The sequence below is a fragment of the Carettochelys insculpta genome, chromosome 6 (genome assembly GCF_033958435.1).
Source record: "Carettochelys insculpta isolate YL-2023 chromosome 6, ASM3395843v1, whole genome shotgun sequence".
Lineage (NCBI taxonomy): Eukaryota > Metazoa > Chordata > Testudines > Carettochelyidae > Carettochelys > Carettochelys insculpta.
In genome coordinates, this window is record NC_134142.1 from 91,272,815 (window position 1) to 91,293,130 (window position 20,316).

The 20,316-nt window shown below is 56.6% G+C and overlaps 1 protein-coding gene across 4 annotated transcripts; it reads left to right on the forward strand.

Annotated features, from left to right (window-relative positions):
* The first annotated feature begins 4,916 nt into the window (after positions 1-4,916).
* On the forward strand, positions 4,917-17,225 carry MDK (midkine). Of its 4 annotated transcripts, none has more exons than XM_074997580.1 (5): positions 4,917-5,095; positions 12,974-13,053; positions 13,252-13,413; positions 14,922-15,083; positions 16,260-17,225. In XM_074997580.1, exons 2-5 carry the CDS (start codon positions 12,975-12,977, stop codon positions 16,283-16,285), a joined length of 429 nt encoding a protein of 142 aa, XP_074853681.1. In that variant the 5' UTR covers positions 4,917-5,095; position 12,974; the 3' UTR covers positions 16,286-17,225. The 4 variants fall into 4 exon arrangements, with proteins under 4 accessions (XP_074853681.1, XP_074853684.1, XP_074853683.1 ...); XM_074997583.1 differs by lacking the exon at positions 4,917-5,095 and adding an exon at positions 8,691-9,012; XM_074997582.1 differs by lacking the exon at positions 4,917-5,095 and adding an exon at positions 9,077-9,910.
* Positions 17,226-20,316: the final 3,091 nt, after the last annotated feature.

The window sequence follows — 20,316 nt, forward strand, 5'->3', positions numbered from 1 at the left end:
CACTGCGTGTTTCTCTCCCTCGCTGAGCCTTGCAAGGATGAGCAGATTCTACCTGAATGGGTTAACCAGCCTTGCGTGAAGCTAGAGTGCCCCTTCAGCAACATGCTTCCTTCCTAAACCCTGGCTAGGAGCTCAGGTGGGGCTGGGTCACCCGCCCGGATCAGCCCTGCCTGACCTAGGCTGAGTGCATTTGTTTTCAGAGGACCCCTCCCCACTCACGTGTACTTCACCAGTCTGCCAACAGAGCAGTGTAATGTAGCATGGAGAAAATTCTCCCCCTTACCCGACGATCAGTGTGGAAATGTGAGCTTCCGATTTGCTGCCTGTTGCTTTAGCATTGTCTGGTTTCTTTTAGGTCAGGCTTCTGGGAGCTTGTCCCCAGAATTGGACCTTGCCCTTTGCAGCTGCAGGGTGATTTTGTTCTCATTTGAATTTTATTTGCTTTGCAATGTTTGTATTAATCAGTCCTAAAGAGCGCTGGTAGCACGGATAGTAACCTGCGCAGGGGAGTGCCCGTGACTGGGCAGGGATGTGCTCTGGTGGTTAGAGCAAGGCCTAGGATCCAGGGTTCCTGGGTTCTTTTCCCAGTTGGGGGAAGGGCTATGCTAGTCTAATAGTAAGAGCTGGGGATGGGAAGAGAGGATTCCTGCAGGGTATTCCCACCTGCTGGAGGGGCATGTGAGCTGGTCACTGGCTTGGAGGGCTTGGAGTGTGACCAGTTTACCACTGTGTCTGTAAAACAGAACAAGCCTGATCTGTTCTACAATGGTCTATGCTGCACTCTTGAAAATGGTGGGGACAGACAGAATTTTCTCATTAAAGAGGTAGGGTCAGGGCTGGGAAATTGACTCACACCTAATTCATACCCTCTGCAAGGTTGCATAGTAATCTTCCCACCTTCACCCTACTGCAGTCTGTAGATATCTAGGATTTCTAAGCCCCTCTTCCCCCCCCCCCCCACCCCCCGGAGTCTTTCGTCACTCACGGGCCTTCACAGCTAATGACAGGATTGTGGGGCTGGTGCAATACACACTAAATTGCCCTTTTGGTTTTGGGCCGGGGGATCAAACGTATCTGTTGGGATTTTTTTTCTTTGAGGGGGGAAGTCCCACATCAGCACCCAAATGCCTCAGCATTTGGGCCACTTCCCCCAAGCCCTATCTGTCAGCAAGCAGAGAGCCTAGAGATTTCCCGCTGCTGTGCTGTGGTGCTTATTGGAGAAAGAATTCACAAAGCGCATTGCTCTGCTGGGAGGCTGCAGGACAGCCTCCAGTTCCTTAAGCACTGGGGGGTGAGGGGGCAGAATTGTGCAGTTCCATGTAGAAGGTGCTGTACTGGATTCCTGACACACTCGCTAGCCTGCAGGACCTAGCCTCCTGTGCTTCCTGGGGAATCCTGTGCATGTGGGATGGAATGGGGTGGGGGGCGTTTGGAGGTGGGTACCAGAAATATGCCTTGTGCATGCTCAGATGTCAGAGGTAACCAAGTGAGCGTATGTACGTCACTGAATATGCAGCCAACTCAGCCCTCTCTAGCTCGACCCTGTGCTGAGAGCAGGCCGGTGCCCACGTGGGCCCTGTTAATCATTACCCTAAACTACCCTCTAGCCAAGCTACAAACAAGACAGGGCTGCTCTTCCAGAGAACTCCCTGCCATGTTCTCCCAAGGGCAGAGCAACACCCAAGCAGTGCCACCTTTATAGGGCTTGTGCCTTGCTTTTACGGAGTATCTTCAAAATCAAGCCAATAAGGACTAGGGGTCACCAAATGAAATGAATAGGCAGCAGGTGTAAAACAAACACTAGGAAATATTTTTTCACGCAATGCACAGTTAACCTGTGGAATGCCTTGTTGGAGGATGTTGTGAAGGCCAAGACTATAGCGGAGTTTAAAAAAGAACTAGATAAATTGATGGGGGATAGGTCCATCAATGGCTATTAGCCAGGATGGGCATGGCCAGTGTCCCTGGCCTCTGTTTGCCAGAGGCTAGAAATGGGTGACAGAGAATTGATCACTTGATGATTACCTGTTGTGTTCATTCCCTCTGGGGCACCTGGCATTGGCCACTGTCAGATGACAGGATACAGGGCTTGATGCACCTATGGTCTGACCCAGTATGGCTGTTCTTACGTTCTTAGCAGTGTCTTGTCTGATTTTTGCATGACAGATATTCACACAGCTGCAGGCACATGCCCCTGGGTTTGTGTTCACTAAGTCTCTCCCCACTCTGCTCCCTGAGCGAGAGCTTTGTTTCTGAGCCAGAGGAGGACATAATGTCCTTCTGCATCCCTTCCCTGATTGCATGGAATAGTCAAAGGGTTGTCACCTCCTCTGCAATTAAGAGAGACACAAATGCATTACACACCCCAATCACTTTCCCAAACAGCCATCACAATGTTCCTTCTAGTCCCCAAATGGGCAATGGGAAGTATGAGAGAAAACCAAGGGGAGGCATAGAAACCCAGGGGAGAAAGAGTGTGAGGAAAGGAAAATGCTATTGACCCCCCAGTATCTAAGCACGTTGGACAGACTGAGCATGAGACACTAGCAAACTCATGCTGCAAGGCCCTGTTCCCTCCTTTCTCCTCATGCTCTAGAGTCCAGAAAGGACTGAGGAAAACCAGCAGCTCTTGCCAAGGAACTGGCTGTGTCATGGATCCGACAGTTTGTGCCCATGGGCACACTGGTGCTCCTACAGATAGACCTGCAAGCTGGAGCAGCTCTCCTCACCCAGGGTAGGCAAAGTCTCATGTTCTTTGACATTTAACTTCAGTTTGTCCTTTCCAGACTCTGTTCAATTTCTTTTTAAATAGCCCCAGAGATGGGCCTTTCACCCTAGCCCTGTGGGAAAACAATTCTCCACCCTCCAAGATGTGTTTTGTGAGAAACAGCTGGAATGTCCCTGGCTTAAATTCACTCCCCCCCTGCAATTCTCACTGTGGAGGATTCTAAAGGGCCATTCTTGTTCCTTTCTGAGGTTTCCCTCTTCATATGCATCTTGTTCTCACATCCCATGTGGTCATAGCTTGAGGCAAGTTTATTGTGATGGATCATGGGAGGAGCTTCAGTTTGCCCATTAATATCTGAGTAATGGATGAGGAGAGGAAATCATGCCAAGGAAATTTGCACCTGCTCTGCTGTGTGTATTTTCCAGACTCAGAAATGTCGGGCTGGAAGGGACCTCATGAGGTCACCAAGTTCAGACCCCTGTGCTAAGGCAGGACCAAGTAAAGTTTGAATGCAGATGTTGGTCCAGCCTGTTCATAAAGACTGGAGAATGTGGGGGACTTGAAAACCTCATTTGGAAGCCTTGTCCAGAGTGTCAGCATGCGACCGCCATAGTGGACAGCCATTCAGGAAAGTGCCAGCAACTTGGGAGTTAAAAAGGACTCTCTTGGAAAGAGATTTCAGATTCCGAAGTGGTTCATAAAATCTGTGGCTTCTTAGCTCCCTCTGCAACATCCTTCCGGAGGGGATGGTGGAAAAATGGCGTCATTCCCCACCACAATCCCATTCCTTAGGCATGACACCAGCCCTGCAGTCTGCTGGGCAGCAAAGCAGGAGAGCTGGCTTGGCCCTGCATTCCCCTCTTTGCTGGAGATGGAGGGTGGCTGGAGGAGAATCACTGGCATCAGTGACCATTTATTGTCCTGAACGGCTTTTTTTTGGTGTGTTCCTGCTGTGAGAGCCCGCCCACGCTGTGGGGCGAGATGCATCCAAGAACAGGGGCTGCTGAGTTGGTAGTGCACAGGGCCATGTCAGTCTAGAGTGGCTTTGGCATCAGCATTAGAATAGGCTGGTTGTGTCATCGGATGTAAACCGGGTACAGGGCTGTGTGGAGTGAGCAGGCAGGGACTGGGTGTCTGCAGCAGGGAGAGAAGGGCAACCTCCACCAAGAACAGGGTTGGTGCTGCAGCCCATGAGAAGGAGACATGGGAAGGATAGTGCATAAGTGGGAGGTTGGCTCACCACAGGCAAGGGAGGCTGCACCGGTGCCTAAGGGGCTGCCAGTGGAGCCACTAAAATCACTCCTAGAACTTCACGGTGCCCCAGAGATGCCACCAGAAACTGCAGGTAGCACTTGGAGTCACCAGGCCAGATTCAGAGGGTGGGACTGACCCTTTGTCTCAGGTTCTGTGGAGGTGTTGGGGGTGTGAGTGACACCCCTTTGATCCACGCTTTGGTACGTAGCCTTCTCTTCCTGCCCACCTCCTCCTGGCATCTGCCCTTCATTTCAGTTCAACCCAAGGCACTTTACTGGTATGACCAGTATTGCAAAAGAGTAGCAAAGGAACAGACCCACACAAGTCTGGCTGCAATGGGTGCAAGCCACACTGATGAGGTCCCTGTAAGCTGAGCACTCAGGGCAGCTGGCCAGGAGAGACTCAGGTGCCACCCAGCTGATTAGCAGTGTGCTGGCAGCCACCGTGGTGGTGCACATAACAAAATGTATTCTGCCCATGGGTGGAAAAAATTAGAGGAACCCTGGTGCCCAACTAAGTTTGCTCCGTGTGAGTGGGTCTCTGCTGCCCCCGCCCCACCTGGAGGGCAGGTTGCTGAGGGGGTGAAGCTATCTCTGCTCTCCCCAGCTGGGTCACAGGGCTGCATCCTCCTTTATGGGCCAGGGGCCTTTTCGGATGCCTGATCCCTGGAGGGGTCTCCCGCCAGTGGGGCAGAAAGGCTCGGGCCGCCCCCCTCTCCCGGGCCTGGGACTGTGCTTCCTCCCTCCCTGGGGGGGCGGGGGAGGTGTAAATAGCTGCCTCCCGCACATCCCGCCCGGGGGAGCTGGCCGAGGTCGTGCCCACCAGCCCTGGGGTCCCGGGAGGCGAGGCCAGGGGGCGGCCCGGGGCGGGCTCTGCCGCCGGGGCTTTTGTTGCCGGGCCCGGCCGCGCGCGAAGGGGGCGGAGCCTGCGAAGTTTGGGCTCGAGGTACCTTTTGTTGTCAGCGGGCGCGAGGCAGGGGCCGCTGCGCTCCGCCAGGCGGGGTCCACGTGCGACCAGCTGAAACTAGTTCTGAGACACAAAGGGAGCAGCCCGGAGCGCGGCGGCGGGCAGCGAGTGCGGCCCCGGGACTGAGCCGGCAGCGAAGCGCAGCAAGTAAGTGCGGAGCCGGGGGCAGGGCCGCGCCTCTGGAGGGGGCACCGCACCGCGAGGCACGGCCGGGGCGGGGAGCGCTGCCTGGGGGAGGGGGGCGAGGCAGATGCTCCCCCGCCCCACCAGGCTGTCATCTGCCGGGCAGTGCGGAACTCCGCCTGCCCGGCCTGCGCTGCGGGGCCCCTAGGAAACGGGGGGCGGGGGTCCTTAACTTGCTGTCCCGCCCCTCCTGCCAGCCCGAGAGCCCCCGGGGCGCCTGGGCCGGGCCCCGTGCCTCAGTTTCCCCACGCCCCAGTAACGGCGGTCTGGGAAGCGTTGCGGGCTCCTGGACGGGAGGGCCTTTCCCGGCCAAGCCAACACTGGCTCTGCCCCGGTGTCCAGCCCTTCTGCTCCCTCGGCTGGGGCTCCCGGGCTGCCGTGCCTCGGTCCCGCTAGCCCCCCACGCGGCTCAGCCCCACTCTCGCTCGTGGCCGCGCTCCAGCCTGCGGAGAAGCGGGGCGAGGCGCCGCGGGCGCGGGGCCCCTGGGCTCCCCCTGCTGTGAAAGGAGTAGCAGCGCTGGAGCCGGACTCTGGGGCTTTCCGGGCCCCCGCTTCTCCGGAGGAGATCCCCTCCCCCAGCAGGGCGGGGAGCTGGGGCTGTGACCCTCCCACCCCGAAGGCTCGGGGGTGGTCTGCTTGGGCTCGGCTCGGCTCGGCTCTGCTCCGAGTTAAACGCCCACCCCGGGAAGGGCTGGGGCTGAGCTCTCGGGCTGGCCCCAGCGGTTCCCTGCCCAGCCCTTGTGGGGAGAGTTAAGGGCTGTGGGAAGCATGTGGGCCCCCGCCCGCAAGTCCTCGCCGGCTCTGAGCACACCCCAGTTCTCACAGTCGCTGCAGCTCTGCTGAATGCAGCCACCTGCTGGCTGTGCACCTCCCGTCCCTCTGCAGCACCTCCCCTGGCTCCCCAGGCTGGGGCCAGTGATAAATCGTCCCCTTGAAACAGCCCACCGATGGCTCCAGCCAGCTCGGTTGGTAGAACATCAGACTTCTAATCTGAGGGCTCAGGGTGCAAGTCCCTGGCCAGGCGAGGCCTCCTTTCCTCTGCTGCTGCTGCTGCATGCCCGACGGTCTTCCAGGAGAGCTGTGCATTTTGCACAGGCCTTTTCCCCCATCCCCTCACATGCTCACCATGGGTAGTGCAAGAGCTACCTTCTCTGCACCATCTGGAGCAACCTCCCCACCTTGCCTCTCCTGGCTCCCACTCTGGTAACACACAGTCCCAGAGATTGCTAGCTGTGCTCAGAGATCTGTCCAGGGACAGGCTCCCAGTGTGTGTCTGGGGAAGAGGAGACACCTCATGGGACACTCTACCACCAGCATCTTGAGGGCGAGGATCAGAAGTGAGGCTGGAGAGAATGGATCTTGTCCAGTAGTTAATGAATAGCTCTCAGCTCGTGCTGCTGCAGGAGGAAGGAGCTGCAGGTTAACTCCCAGGGTTGGGGGGTGAGGGCAGTTTGGTTAGTGAAGCTGGGACAGAAATGGCCCAGGAAGCTGTTGGGTGCGTGGGGAATACTGCTGACGCACTGCTGGTGAGGAGCAGCAGGATGGAGAGGGTGAGAACTGGGGAAGGATCGGGGCAGGGAGGCTGCCCTCATCCGCAGTGATAGGGGAGCAGGGACCAAAGGGGTATGAGAGGGAAAGGCCAAATCCAGGGAGGAGCTGGCTGTGCTGGACATGGAGGTGCAGTTAGCTTGGGGCCAGATAAAGAGAAGGAGGTGGGTTCCTTTGCCAGGAGATGGCTAGGAGATAAGATTCTCAGCGGATTGGCCGAGGGAGCTGGATGGGAATGGAGCTGGTACTCTCTCTGCCTGGATCTGCAGGGGAAGGCCAGGTGTGAATGGGCCAGATTCGCAGATCCTTGGGAGGGTGAAGCAGAGCGGTGGGAACAGTCCTGTGGGGGAGGAGGTGCTCGTGACCTGACAAGGCAGGTGAGCATGGAAAGCAGGCAGCTAAGGCACTTTCTGCTTCATTCTGCGAAATCCAAGAACGATGCTGCCCCATGCCCCGGGGTAAGGACTGAGAGTAACAGAGGCGAAAGCAGCTCAGAATGATACAGCCCCAAGCAACAGAGCAGCTGCCGCCCAGTCAGACATGAAGGCCAGTACATGCTGGACACACTGAACAGACCTGTCCTTGCCTGAAAGCCAGAGCTGCTCGCTGGAACATCTGCGGTCGCCCTGCCAGGACATTAGGGGAGGGGAGGAGCATCTGGCCCTACTGAGCAGAGGACAGAAGGGAGTCAGGCAAGAGAGGGTCAAAAGCAAAGAGATGCTGAAGACGCGAGGGAGCTAAGTGGGGAGGAAGGGAGAGTCAAGGTAACAAACCTGAGAGGGTGTGTGGGGAGGGCAGGGCATACTCAGAGGAAGAGAATGGCTTGGAGGCAGCCAGAAGGGTGTAACTGCTCCAGAGAAAGGACGTCCATCCGTAGGGAGAGGAGGTGGGAAGATGGCGTCGGAGCAGGGGGCTGGTCCCAGCATGGTAGAGAAGGTCAGTAGCCTTCCCTGAAAGAGCCGTAAGCGAGGAGCAGCTGGGTAGGGCAGATTTAGCAGGAGGTGCATGTGATGGGGAGGCAGGCAGCCAGCCTCCTCCGTCTCCCTCCCTGCTGCAGCTTTAAGCACAGGCAGCCTCCAGGCTCCTGCGAGCCGGGATCCAAGGGGAGTCTGTGCAATGAATCCACCCATCCCTGGCAGTAGGGAGCAACAGGCAACCCTTCCCCCTCAGAATAGTGCTTCTGCCTACCCTGAAAGGCAGGTGGTTGTGGTCCCTGGAGAAAGCTCACAGGCCCCAGGCAGCCCTGCTGCTCACTGCCCCAGCCCACCCCCCTGGGGTGTGAGGGTACCAACGCCTTGTTGCGAATAATAAGTCAAGGGGGAAGGTTTTGCACCCCACCCCACCCCACCCCCCGTCCTGGTTGCATCCTGTACTGAGATCCTGGCTGGGAGGGTGTCCTGCTCCAGCCCTGGGGGTTGAGTTGTTCAGCTCCAGGGAAATCAGTAGGGTTTCAAACAGAAGAGGGGGTGGTTAACCCCCACTTCCCCCTGCCCTGTGCTTCACAGACTCTGGGAGGCTCAGCTGTCTGACCCAGTTCCAGCAGGGTCCCTGTACTGAAAGCAAGGGCTGCAGACTGGATTAGCAGTGAAGCAGCACTCCTTGCTCCTTAGGATCTCCTAGGGCCTTTCTGGGCAGCACCCACAGGCACCAGAGGGTCGAGTGGCTGCAGAGAAATCCAGGAAGTATGCAGCTGCGCCGCTGCTTCCAGAGTGACCATGGCAGCTGGCGTTGCCTGGCACAGAGTGCAGATCAGATGACATCCCAAGGCCCCTCATTATTATGTTTGGCACTTGGGATCCCCTTCCAGTCTCACCTAGAGAGCTGAGCCAAAGTGAGTGAACTCCCTGGCAAGGGGAGAGGCTGACATAATCCATATAAACTCTCTCAGCTCAGCATGTGCAGAGACGAGGCACAGGGGATAGCTGATGCCCTGCATCGGCAGGGGGGCAGGTGGAACCAGCAGCAGAAAGGACCAACCGTTTTGCAAACACGTTTGTGACTGTTTTCATCTGGAATCGGAATCAACTGAGGGGGTGAAATTTATTCGGAATGTTTTTGTTCCCTCCCTTTCTCTAGGGAGCGTTATGCGCCGAAAGATCATCTCCACCGTTCAAACTCTTTTTCTTTCTGACTCAGGCACGGGGATGGAAAGTAATTTGCGTGACCACTCTTAGTAAAGCTTGGACCAGAATCCAGCATTCCTGACTCCCTAGGCCAGGGCTTTAGCCAAACCCGCCAGTCCCTTGCCCTGTTTTGCTTGTCTGCCAGTGGAGAGCATTCTGAAATGAGTGCTCAGCTGATGCCCCTGCAGGAGGGGCTCAGACAGAGTTCTGGTAAGTCAAACTGACATGAGGCTCCAGAAGTTGGAGGACATGGTTACTGTGCACCAGGGAAGGAATTTGTGCCGGTGCGGTATCCCAGATAGCGGGAGCTGCCAGGAAGGCTCTCACGCCCATGCTGGGGAGAAGTTAAGGGATACAGCCGAAGAAGCAGGGAAATAAGGTCCATGCTGAAAAATGGACTAAATCTGTGCGGATCCTTAAAAGTAAGGGCGGCCACTTTACACCGAGCAGCCGATGAACAGGTGTGCAGGTACTGGAGAGGACAGAGCTGCGTTAGCCCAAGCCAGACGCGATGGGAATGTCACCTTCCAGACTGGAGGCTCTGTTACCCGAGGCCACGTTGCAGCCACGGGCAGGCCCGAGGCAGAAGCAATCCGTATAGAAAGGAGGCAAACAGGAGAGTCTGAATAAAAGGGGGAGAGGGAAGCGTCTGGAGGTGCTGCTGTAAGGGCCCTGTAGGGAACGGGAGGGCTCTTAGTTACCTTAGTCCCACCCACTCGCAGCAGGAGGTGCTGTAAAGACCAAGGCAGAAGCACAGGCTTTGCTGAGCACCCTGCTGTGCCAGTCCCGCACACCCGCAGCAGGAGGTGCTATAAAGAGCAGGGCAGAAGTGTTGGCTGCCCAGCCTCTGCCTCCCGAAGGTGGGCTGCTCTGGCTCCTTCGCAGTGCTGAGCTCTTGTCCTTGCAGCCGCTCTGAGGTGAGTTCGGTGGGAAGGGGCTGGAGCTGTGAGCTGGCTGGCGCTGGGCTCCCCGCGGTCATTCCCAGCTGAGGCGTGGAACTCGGCTCTCCTCCCTCCACTCTGCCTTCAGCCAGCCGGGCTGTGTAATTCTCGGTGACAGTTCAATTCAGAGTGAAGCCGGCAGCTTCACGGCAACCGCCGCACAAAAGGTGAGTGCACTGGAGCCTGAATAACAAAGGGAGCTGCTTTCCCCAGCCTGCTGCCGGGGCGGCCGGGTGGGGGAAGGGAGGGAGTGCTGACCCAGTGTCTCTTCCCCCACGCTGCACCTGGTGTGTCTTCTCCTGTGACAGGCCTGCAGGGAGGGCCTCGCACAGCAGGGGCGGGATAGGGCAAGGGATTCCCTTCAGCCAGGGTGGACGTGCTGCCCTCGACTCAGGAGCTGCCTAGTTGTAAGGAACCGCTGGGAGGGGTGTTTTCCAGGTTCCCTGGGGCCTGTAGGAGGAGAAGAGGGCCCACGAGGAGCGTGGCTGAGTAGCCTGGCAATGCACTTGCATGGTAGGGGGAGGAGGTGAAGCCAAGCTGAGCTGTGCCCCCTGCGTATGGACTTCGTGAGAAACCTCACATCCACGAAGTGCATCAGCTCTACACAACTGTCACCTTCATGCTCAGCTAGTCTGATCCCCTTTCCTCCCAGAACCTGGATTTCACCTGCTCCCTGGGTTGGCAGTCGCCATTCCCGGGATTGGGGTTTTCGCCCTCCTCTGCCCATGCTGCCTGGGGCCTGGGAGGGAAGTTACAGTTCTCTCCCCCGATCTTTGCTGTACCTGAGACAAGCTAGACCCAAAAGGCAGTAGTTCTGAGCACCCCCAACACCACATGAAGCCGCTGAGGGCCACTGGCTGGCCCAGAACCTCTTAAGAATCAGGCATCGTTCTGGAAAATGGGGCTATTAATGACACAATTTCCAGGCGACTCTGCTTGGCGCCCTCTTGCCGCCCACCCCATCTCTTTGATCAGAATGGTGCCTTGAGCTGAAAAAAGCCTTGTGAGCCGTAACTCAGTGCAGTCCTGGCTGCCTTCAGCCTGGGCTTCAGTTGCAACCTATATGGCTCCCTTGTAATGAATTTGTACCTATTTAATGAGGTGTAGGTGTGATCCTCAGCCACTGCTGTCCACCGTAGAGGCTGGTGTGGGGGAAGGTGGCCTTGTCACTGACTGTACCAACTCAGCATAGGACAATGTGTCTGTTGCTGTCCTCCATGGAGATGCCGCCAGTGGAGAAAACATGAGAGGAGTTCTCACTGGTCATGGGCAGAGCAGGTGAAAAGGCACACCAGGACCACTGCTCTGCTAGGGCCCTTTGTTCACACCCACAGTGCAGTGGGATCTCCTGGAGCAGTGAGGAAGGGACAGATGGATGCACTGATATCAGCAGTAGCTCAGGCCCCATGGAAGAAGGGGCCAGCTTTTTATGGGAGGGGTGTAGTGCCAGGTTTCAAACCTATCAGATGCAGGGGACTGTGGGCTTTGGGTTCAGCTTCCAGTGGATGCCTGTGAGCTGGTGAATTCTGTGTCCTGCCGGGTTTCTGATTTGGGGTTGGTTTTATTTCTAGACAGTAGATTTGCTGGAAAGGAAGGGGGTGTTGGCAGTGGGAGGAGAGTCAGGTCACTGCCCCTCTGTCTGTGCTCCTGACCAGGGCTCACTCAGAGGAGTCAGCCACAGAGGAGCTAAAGTACTACTCAGCCATTTAAACAAATATATCTGCCGACTCCCTGATGTACTCAGTGCACACACTGCCCCATCATGTGTATACAGATGTGTGCACACACACACACCTCCTACTTCCAGCTCTCCTCCCCATCCCCATCCCCATCCCAACACACGCGCGCACGCACACACGCAGACTGGCCTTCTGCATCCCTGGGCCCTTTGTGGCTATATGGTAATAGGCTGACATTAAGGGAGCCAGCAGGGGGAGCAGCTTTTGCTTCTAAAGCTCCCCATGAGTTCCACATTGTATAGGGTTTTTTTTTAATCTTCTATTTTAGCTCTCAGAAAACACTGGTTGTGGTTTTTTTCTGCCCTGGATTCTTTGGGAGCCGGATAAAGGTTCCATGGCAGCTGCTGTCCCCCCAGTGTTAGGGGGTTTTGGCGTGGACGAGGTGGCCTGCTGGGTGCTGGATAAAGGAGGCACTGGGAAATGTGGCATGGAAGGGGCCTGGGGAACGGCTGGGGAGTGGGGAGCAAGGCCTCATTAGTGCCAGCAAACAAACAGGAAGCGTCTCAGCTTTCCAAGGACCAGAGCTGCACGAATCCCTCCCCCCACCGCCTCGGTCAGACTGGCTTTTCCAGCCTCCTCTTGGCTGCTGCCGATTTGAAGCTGGGGGTGGCGATTTTGATGCTAACGTGCCACTCAAGTCCTGTAACAAGAGGCCTGAGTCACCTTCCCCACCGGGTACTCACCTGAAGGGGTCCCAGCAGCTGAGAGGGGACAGAGACGGGCGCTCCAGAGAAGCTGAAATGAAGGGCCCAATCCTGCATTTTCTCCCCACCCTGTGTCATTGGGAGCTTGGGCTGTGTGAGAAAGGATCAGGCCCAAGGGTTGTGCTTAGCTAAGGGCCTGGTCTAAGTTGCACACTGGCTCTGAGTTTTCACGTGGCTACAGTGGAGCCCAGGAGAACAGGCTAGGAGTCTGGCCTCTTCCGCAGGTAAATTGACCCTCTGTACAGAGAGGCATAGGAAGGCATTACAGCGTTGTGATCATCTGTGATCCTCTCCCGGTAGCTCTGTGTCCCCTTCTCCCCAGGCTGGTGTGGACAAGACCTCCCTGCTACCCTCCTTTTCACTCTCTGGGTTTCATTCACTTGAAAAGATGCTAGGTAGGGGTGTAAAATCCCAGTTAATTGGTTAACCAGAGACCCTGAATCCTGCCGCTGGGTGAAGCTCCCACCTGACACACTGAGCCCTAGGAATGGCCCCAACTTCCTCCTGCCAGGTCAGGCCAAGCACTTGTGCAATTAGAGCTCAGAGCAGTAGCCTCTCCCACCATTTCTTGTCCCTTGCTCCCTCCTCCAGGCCTGTGCTTTGCTAGAGAAGAGCGTTCCCAGCTCGGAGTTTGTGGCTGCCCATGGTTCCAGCTCCCCTCTGCTCTGGCCGTCCTGCAGAGTGACACGCTGGGCTTGGGAGCTGTAAGGAGGGTTTGACAAACAGAGAAAGGACTTCACGTGCCTATGAAAAACCTGTGCTGACCTATCTCCCTTCTTCCACTCAGAATGCAGGTCCGTGGGCTCTTCCTCCTCCTGATGGTGATCTTCTTGGCTGCAGCCTCTGAGGCTGGAAAAAACAAGAAAGGTAAGGACCAAATTCATGGCTGCTTAAGAAGAGGAGAACATGTCCCTCATCATCTGCTCTGCGAGGCTTGCTGTGGGTGCGGTAGGGGATGTCCACGTCCTTGCCTGCAAGTGAGGGATGGGAGAGTCCCAGACTATGGGGCCCACTGCTGTTCTGTATCCTTCGGAGTGACTGCCTGCTCTCTCCTCCGCACCGCAGACAAGGTGAAGAAGACTGGCTCTGAGTGTGAGGATTGGCGCTGGGGGCCTTGCACCCCAAACAGCAAAGATTGCGGCGTGGGCTACCGCGAGGGGACCTGCAAGGAGGAGACGAAGAGACTCAAGTGCAAGATCCCCTGCAACTGGAAGAAGGAGTTTGGAGGTGAGTGCACAACCCCACCCCAGAGAGACTGGCCAGGCTCGGGTGGGGGGCAGCCAAGGGAAATGGCCAGCCATTTGTTCAAACTCTGGCGACTCTGTGGTTGCTGCCTCTTTAACGGCCCAACATTGTTGCCCTTCTTAAATCCACACAAGCAGCTAGCCAGGAGCCCAAGCGTGCACCTAAGACCTGACTTCCTACTGCCTTGCACCCAGGGTCCTAATGTATCTGTGTGCCATCTCTTGCGTGTCCCAGTGAGCAACGCTCTGGCCTGGCCCGTCCCACCTGCCAGAGGATTGTGTGGTGGGCCATGTAGTGTCCGCAGACCACACCTTTGTGAAAGGCTGGGACAGCCTGGAGCTGCACAGTGGGCTCTTGTGGGTTTAAGTGCCTATCCTGGGAGACAGGGTCTCTCTCTTCCTGCCAAAGGGAAAAGCACAGTGCCTTGTAGGGGCAGCACCGTGGAGGAAGGCTCGACACAGGTCAGGGTAGCTCTGCCGTAGGAGCAGTAGCCACTGCTGCATTCTAGGGAAGGCAGGGCGTGCGGCTGACGCAGAACGTATCGGGGACAGGTTAGGCTGAAAGGAGCAGATGCTATCCCTACCTGGAGGGTCCTACATCCAGCTGGTGCTCTCGACTCCATTTGGGAAGGCTCCTGCAGTAAAGGCTCTGCGGGCCCCATTAGGCCCTTGGGGACACCGAGGGGCAGCAGGCTGTATGAGCCATTGATCTGACCCTGTGCAGCAGGGGCAGGTTAGACAGACCAGTGAGCTGATGCAGAATTGGGTCCTCGGACCATCTGACCCAGTAGTGCCACACAACTGGTCTTGGCTTTGTGCTTGCCTGGCTCCTGACTCCTGTCCACCTTCCCTGTGCAGAGCTGGTGCCCCCTGGCTAGTCTCCTGGCCAGGCCCCCTCAGAAACTAAGCTAGATGGTGCTGCTGTCTTCAGCACTTTATCTGGAGTACGGAGACAGGAGCGAGCAGTCTCATCTGCTTCTGCCCTTCTGCTGCCTCACTGTTCTGCTGTCAGGTCTTTGGAATGGCCTGTTGGTTGAGACAGACCTGTGAAGAGCAGAGTTTGGGTGTCAAGTCACCCTGAGGGAGCATGAGTTCTCTACAGCTGCTATTAGGATGCTGCATCCATGTGACATGGGTCAGTTCTGATACCACGTGGCCGGGCGCTGGTCAGTCAAGTGGGATGACCCAATGCCTTGGAGGGCCTGGAAAGGTAGCGGGGCTGCTAACAGGAGCACGGTGAATGCAGTACGGTCCGAAGGAGCAGCATGATTGGCGTTTGCCGCCAGCCCAGACACCGTTCCTGCTAGGAGTGCGGGAACAATCTGCAGAGTTGGGAGGCTGAGAGCCACTGCACCAAACTACCAGCAACCGCTGCAAGCCAGGGGGTGCAGTAGCACCCTAGTTCCAGCACCTCTGGTTCCCTGGGCTCCCAACAGGCTGCCGTGTGATCTGGGCCCTGCACACAGCTAATGGAGTCAACCTCCCTTCCAGCTGACTGCAAGTACAAGTTTGAGAGTTGGGGCGGGTGCGATGCTGCCACAGGCCTGAAGGCCCGTTCAGGCACCCTGAAGAAAGCCTTGTACAACGCCGAGTGCCAGGAGACCATTCAAGTGACCAAGCCCTGCTCTCCCAAGGCCAAGTCAAAATCCAAAGGTCAGTCTCCACCCCAACAGTCCTTACCCAGTCTCAGGGTGGGAAGAACCAGTGTACGTTGCGTGCACCCCACATTCAGGCGGAACGCTGCAATCCCAGCTAGGGCTGCGTGACCCAAGCTAAGCTAGTCTGGATTGCCTGCGCCAGAACAGCCCTGTCCCTGGCGAGTGGTGCTGGTGATGCATTAGGAAGGACTCCGAGGCAGTGCTAACCTTCTGTGCTGGTGGGGCACTGCAGAGCTCTCTGCAGCTGCCAGAATAATCTCTCGGAGGAAACAAGCCCTGAGGTCCTCAAGACCCTGGGTCTTTTCACAAGAGCTGGGTTGTTAACTCTCTCCTGGGGAAATTCCTCTTCGGGCCATTACGTTCCTCAGGGCTCCAAGTCCCATGGCCGTTTCAAATGGTGACAGGAACATCTGGGTGAATCCTGTCTCCACCGGAAAAACTCCCATGGACTTCAACAGAGCTGAGATTTCACCCTCTTTCTGTCCCTTACCCGGTGTGTTGCATCACAGCACGCTCTAGAGAGAGCCACATTTCAATGTGGCTTTAGCAATTTCTGCCTGATCGCCTGTGAGGCATGGTGGGATCCTTCGTGGTAGGAAAGGTCCCCAATCCATTCTCACCACTGGTCATTAAAAGAGGCTTGATCAAGTTTGCTTGGGCCACTGGAGGAGTCAAAGCTGCAGCTGGGAATTGCCAGCTGCACTTGTTCTCCCTTTCTGCGTGCAAGACCGTGGCGTATAGGTTATTGAGTCAGTACCCCACGGCCTAGGCAGGCCTCACTCTGTGTTTGTGACCAGGGCATGTCCAGTTGTCCCCTGCCAGTCCTACCTACGCACTAGACCCTCAAAGCACAACTGAGTTTAATGCAAATAATAAGGTGCCTCCTGGCACAACAAAGGACAGGAAGTCTGGGGGATCCACCAGCAAACAGCAGCACCACATGGAGTAGAGCCTTTATGGGGCAATTGCACTGGGGTGCTGGACTCACCCTGGCTAGAGGGGTCAGGCAGTTGCAGTCAATCTGCCACTGCAGCCAGCGCCCAAGCCAAGGCCCTGCAGAAGGCTTTTTGCAGCTCCAGCCCCACTTCCGCTATCCTGCTGTCCGGGAGGCAACAGCTGGGGGTGGCCTGCAGGAGCACTAACTCGTATCTTGTTCCATTGTTTCACACAGCCAGGAAAGGGAAGGGGAAGGACTAGAGGCCATGGGCCGACCCTCCTGTCTCCTAGACATGGTGCCTGAACCCATTTGGACATACACCCCTCGGAGCTGCAGCATGGTCCCCCGCTCGGCATTGTTTTGCCAAATTCCATTCTTCCTCCTCCTCCCACAACTTCCTCCTTAACTGAGATGCCTTTTCTAATCACTAGCTGAGTAGAGACCAGCCCTGCCCTTCCCCAACAGAGAAGCTCTTCCCTTCCCCATACCCGCTCACTGCCACTCTCTGGTGCCTTTATTTGGGCCCAGTGTTCCTAGCTCTGCATCTCTTCTCAGATATTCCATGTGATGTGCTCTGGGCTGGGAGCAGCTGGAGCCCTTCACGTTCTGGACCCTCTGGTGGAGCTAAGTGGCCTCTGGCACAGAGCTGGGACTCTTGTGTCCTGTCTTGATTCGCAGTGGTGCTTTAAGGAAAAAGGAAAGCTAACTGCTGAACTGGGAAGTGGTTCCGATCCCAAAGGGTGGGGGGATGAGCAAGAAAGGCAGAGCTCCAGTGCCTGGGCTGAGCTCATGTGCAAGGGGAAAACGTGGAGGTTTTGTTATTTCTGGTTTTCTGGACTTTGCGTCCACCTCCCATCAGTTGACAGCTGTGTGCCTGCAGCTTCCCCTACCCCTCAGCCTGCAATTTGCTCACAAGTTGGTCCCTGAGGACTGGCCTCTTAGGTCAGTGACCCCTTCCTGCTGCCTCCTCTTCCACCAGCAGGTGCAAACCTGAGATCCCTGCAGCAACCAGGAAAGAATCTCTCTCCCGGGTTCTTGAGCCTTTCCCTTGTCGCTTCCTTTCCCTTCTGTTTCTCCTAATCCATAGCTGTGCTGGGGTGCTGTGGCCTCTCCCTGTTTTCCACACTCACCCAGGTGCTGGGCCAGCCCTCACCACTTTTGGATTGTTTTTCTTTTCCAATAAAAGTCTTGAAAAAACAACTCCACCTCTCGTCCCACATCCTGTTTATGTCGTGGGAACGCTGGGTGGTGGGAACCAGGAGAGGCTGGGCCATAGCAGGGGCTGCTGCCTTGCTTGGAGATTTAGCCAGGGTTGCCCTGAGAGTGGCTGGACTCCGACCTGTATAAAACTGAGCAGGGGTTAGTGAAGTGGACAAGCCACGAATGGAGTGAGACAGGGAATGCAGAACAGGAATTACGGGTCGGCCACCCTCAAGCAGCTTGGGTGCTATCCATGGGCATACCAGGAGCAAAGCTCCTAAGGTTAAACCTGGGTGAGGGAAGAGTGTGACCAGGCAGCTACTGAGGGAGGTGGGCTTGGCTGCGGTTTATGCTGCCAGTCTATTACTGGAAAAAGGTTTGCGGGGGTGAGAGGAGACTTCCTACCTTGGCTAAGCATTGGAACAGCCCCCTCCCCAACCTTTGGGGCAAAATATGAGTTGGCTGGACCTTGCCCAGAGATGCATTTGCCCAGGAAGGCTTTAGGTCATGATCTCAGGACTTTACTATTTGAGCCATAGGTTAGTGGATTTATTACAGGCTCGGGAGTGGGGCTGTGACCTGGGAGGTGGAGGACAGGCTTACTAACTACGCTGGTCCCGTCTGGACAATGTCCAAGTCTGTGAATTCTGTCTGAGCTTTGTGCGAAAGCAGTAACCTGTCTGCACCCCGACACTGGCCCTGAGCGCTTTCACAGGCCAGGACAAGGGCCAGGGTTCAGCCCTGGGTGTCCCAGACCCGTGCAGTCCTCGCTTTGACTGGGGCAACCGTCTCACAGCCAGAGAGAACAATCCTGTTTTACGGTGCTGACCTCCCAACCTGCAGCCCTGCCGGGGATCAGGTATGGTAACAGGGAGGAGTCGGTTCCCTGCTCTTCTAGTTACAGCGTCTCAGACCAGGATGTGCTGCAGAGACTAAGGCAGATGCACTGGTGAGGGTGGTGCCAGCCTCTCCCACCTGATACCACAGCCAACGCTCAGACCCCGACGAGGGACCCTTGAGGGAGACATGCTGCAGCCACTTGCGGCAAGGCAAGGGGGCAAACAGACAGGCTGCCAACTGGAGACTCAGTGAGATGGTGTCAGCTGCCGGAAAGCTACCATCTGTTCCTAGTTGAAGGCTCTGGTAAGGCCAATGTGTTACAGGGTGACTTTGCCCCCAGGCCTCTCTTGGCCTCTGCAGGGCCCCATGCCAAGCACCTGTGCTCACTCACCTGTCTCTTCACAGGGTAATAGCTGCCAGGCCAGCCCAGGGATGGAGCTCATTGAAACCAGCCCTGAGCACAAGGGGAAGTTGCTTGGGGAGTTGCTGTGTGAGGCAGCCCTCGTCCTCTCCCAGGCTGTGCATGCGCTGTCCCTGCAGGCCTCACGGTGCTGGGGAACCCCTGCCCCACTCCGGTAGGGGAGTCAGCCCCTGTGAGTGAGAGGCCCCAGGAAGCCAGTCACACACCACCAGACCAGGAAAGTCCCACTGTAACGATCCGACTGTCATCTGTGTTAATGAAGCAGTTCCCCACTTTGCCAGCGGGGTCAGCTAGCTGGGGCAATCCACTGGCCCCACCTCTCTGGCTGCGCTGGTCCTTAGGAGCCCAGGGCTGCAGGCCAATTGCAAAGTCTACCTCAGTCCAAAGGCAATTGGCTTCACCGATAGGATAAGATGTACACTGAAGCGGGGATGTACCAGCACGAATTGCTGCCGCTGTAGCACAGAGTGGTAGACCAGAAACCATCCCATGCTGCCCTCCTGCTTCCCCAAACACACACTCTGCTGGACAGCCAAACCCACAGCAGCAAGCGTGGGCTGGCCTCCTATGGAACCTCACCCAGCCCCTGCAAGCAGTGACAAATCAGTAACCTCAACCACTACCGTACAGCAGAGACAGCCGCATGGGGAGAGCCCAGCTGGGGCCTGGCCTGCAGACGGGGGCCTGCGAGAAGGAGCCCAGGCTCCAGGGGCGGAAACCAAGGGGAAATGCTGCTTCTGAGTACAGCAGTTTGGCCCCCAGCTTTACGGGCCAGGCAGCCACAGCACTCCTGCCTAGGGGCCAGAACTGACTGTGACTTAGTGTAGCTGGTTCAGCCCTTCGTATGCTCCACTGACAGCATGGGGAAGGCTTTGCCACAAGGGCCTGATCCTATGCACTGGCTTCATACTGGGACCATGAGGACTGTGGCCGCTGAAACCAGCTGCTGGAGAATGAATTACTCCCTTTAAGGCCTTTGGGCTCAAGTTCAATTCCTTTATTTAAGTGGGTTCCACCGGAGTTGTTATGCTTAAAAAAAAGGCAAGGCATTTTTAGGTAACACTATGCAATTCAGCCTAAAGGCAGTGGCAGTCAGGCTGATGCCCCCCATGGGGCAAAGCAATCAGCCTTTGTATAAGTTACACAATAGCCCTGGGTGACACACCTGTATGGACACATGGTAATCCCACCCAGCCAGCCTGAGCCCACCTGCCCCAGCCCCCTGTAGGACAGGCCCTGTGCCCCACACAGCTGTCTGACTGTGCCTCAGAGGGCAGACAGCGTTTGGCTTTGGGAGAAGCTGAACAACGGCATTAATTGGGTTGGCCTGTACACACGACACATGACACTGAACCCCACATGCTGAGGACTCCATGACAACACTGACAAAAGGATTACATCCATTAACAAAACTCCGTGGCCAGCTCCGGCTCACCCGTGGGCCCTTGGCTGCACCTGGCCCCCATAGCCGTTGTGCCACATTGTCATGCCATCTTGTCCCCTGCCCAGGGGCCAGCGCCCTGTAGGCACAGTGTCCCTCCTGCACCTGCTTGGGGGCTGGGGGGCGTGAGACACATACTGTAGCCCACGTGCCCTTAAGGGCGCCTTGCTACACAAAATGACTCCACAGCCTCTGCCCCACTTCTGGCTAGTTGCTCCCCAGCGTCAGCAGCTCCCTTCTGCCAGATGTGCTGCACCGCTGGCCTCTGAGCAGTGTAGCCCCCAGCCCAGAAAGGTGGTTTTAAACTCTGCCCCACACATTTCCCAGAGGTCACAGTCCCGCAGGCCTGTGGAAATAACTCCCAGCTGGGCCCTCTTTTTTCTCTGCAG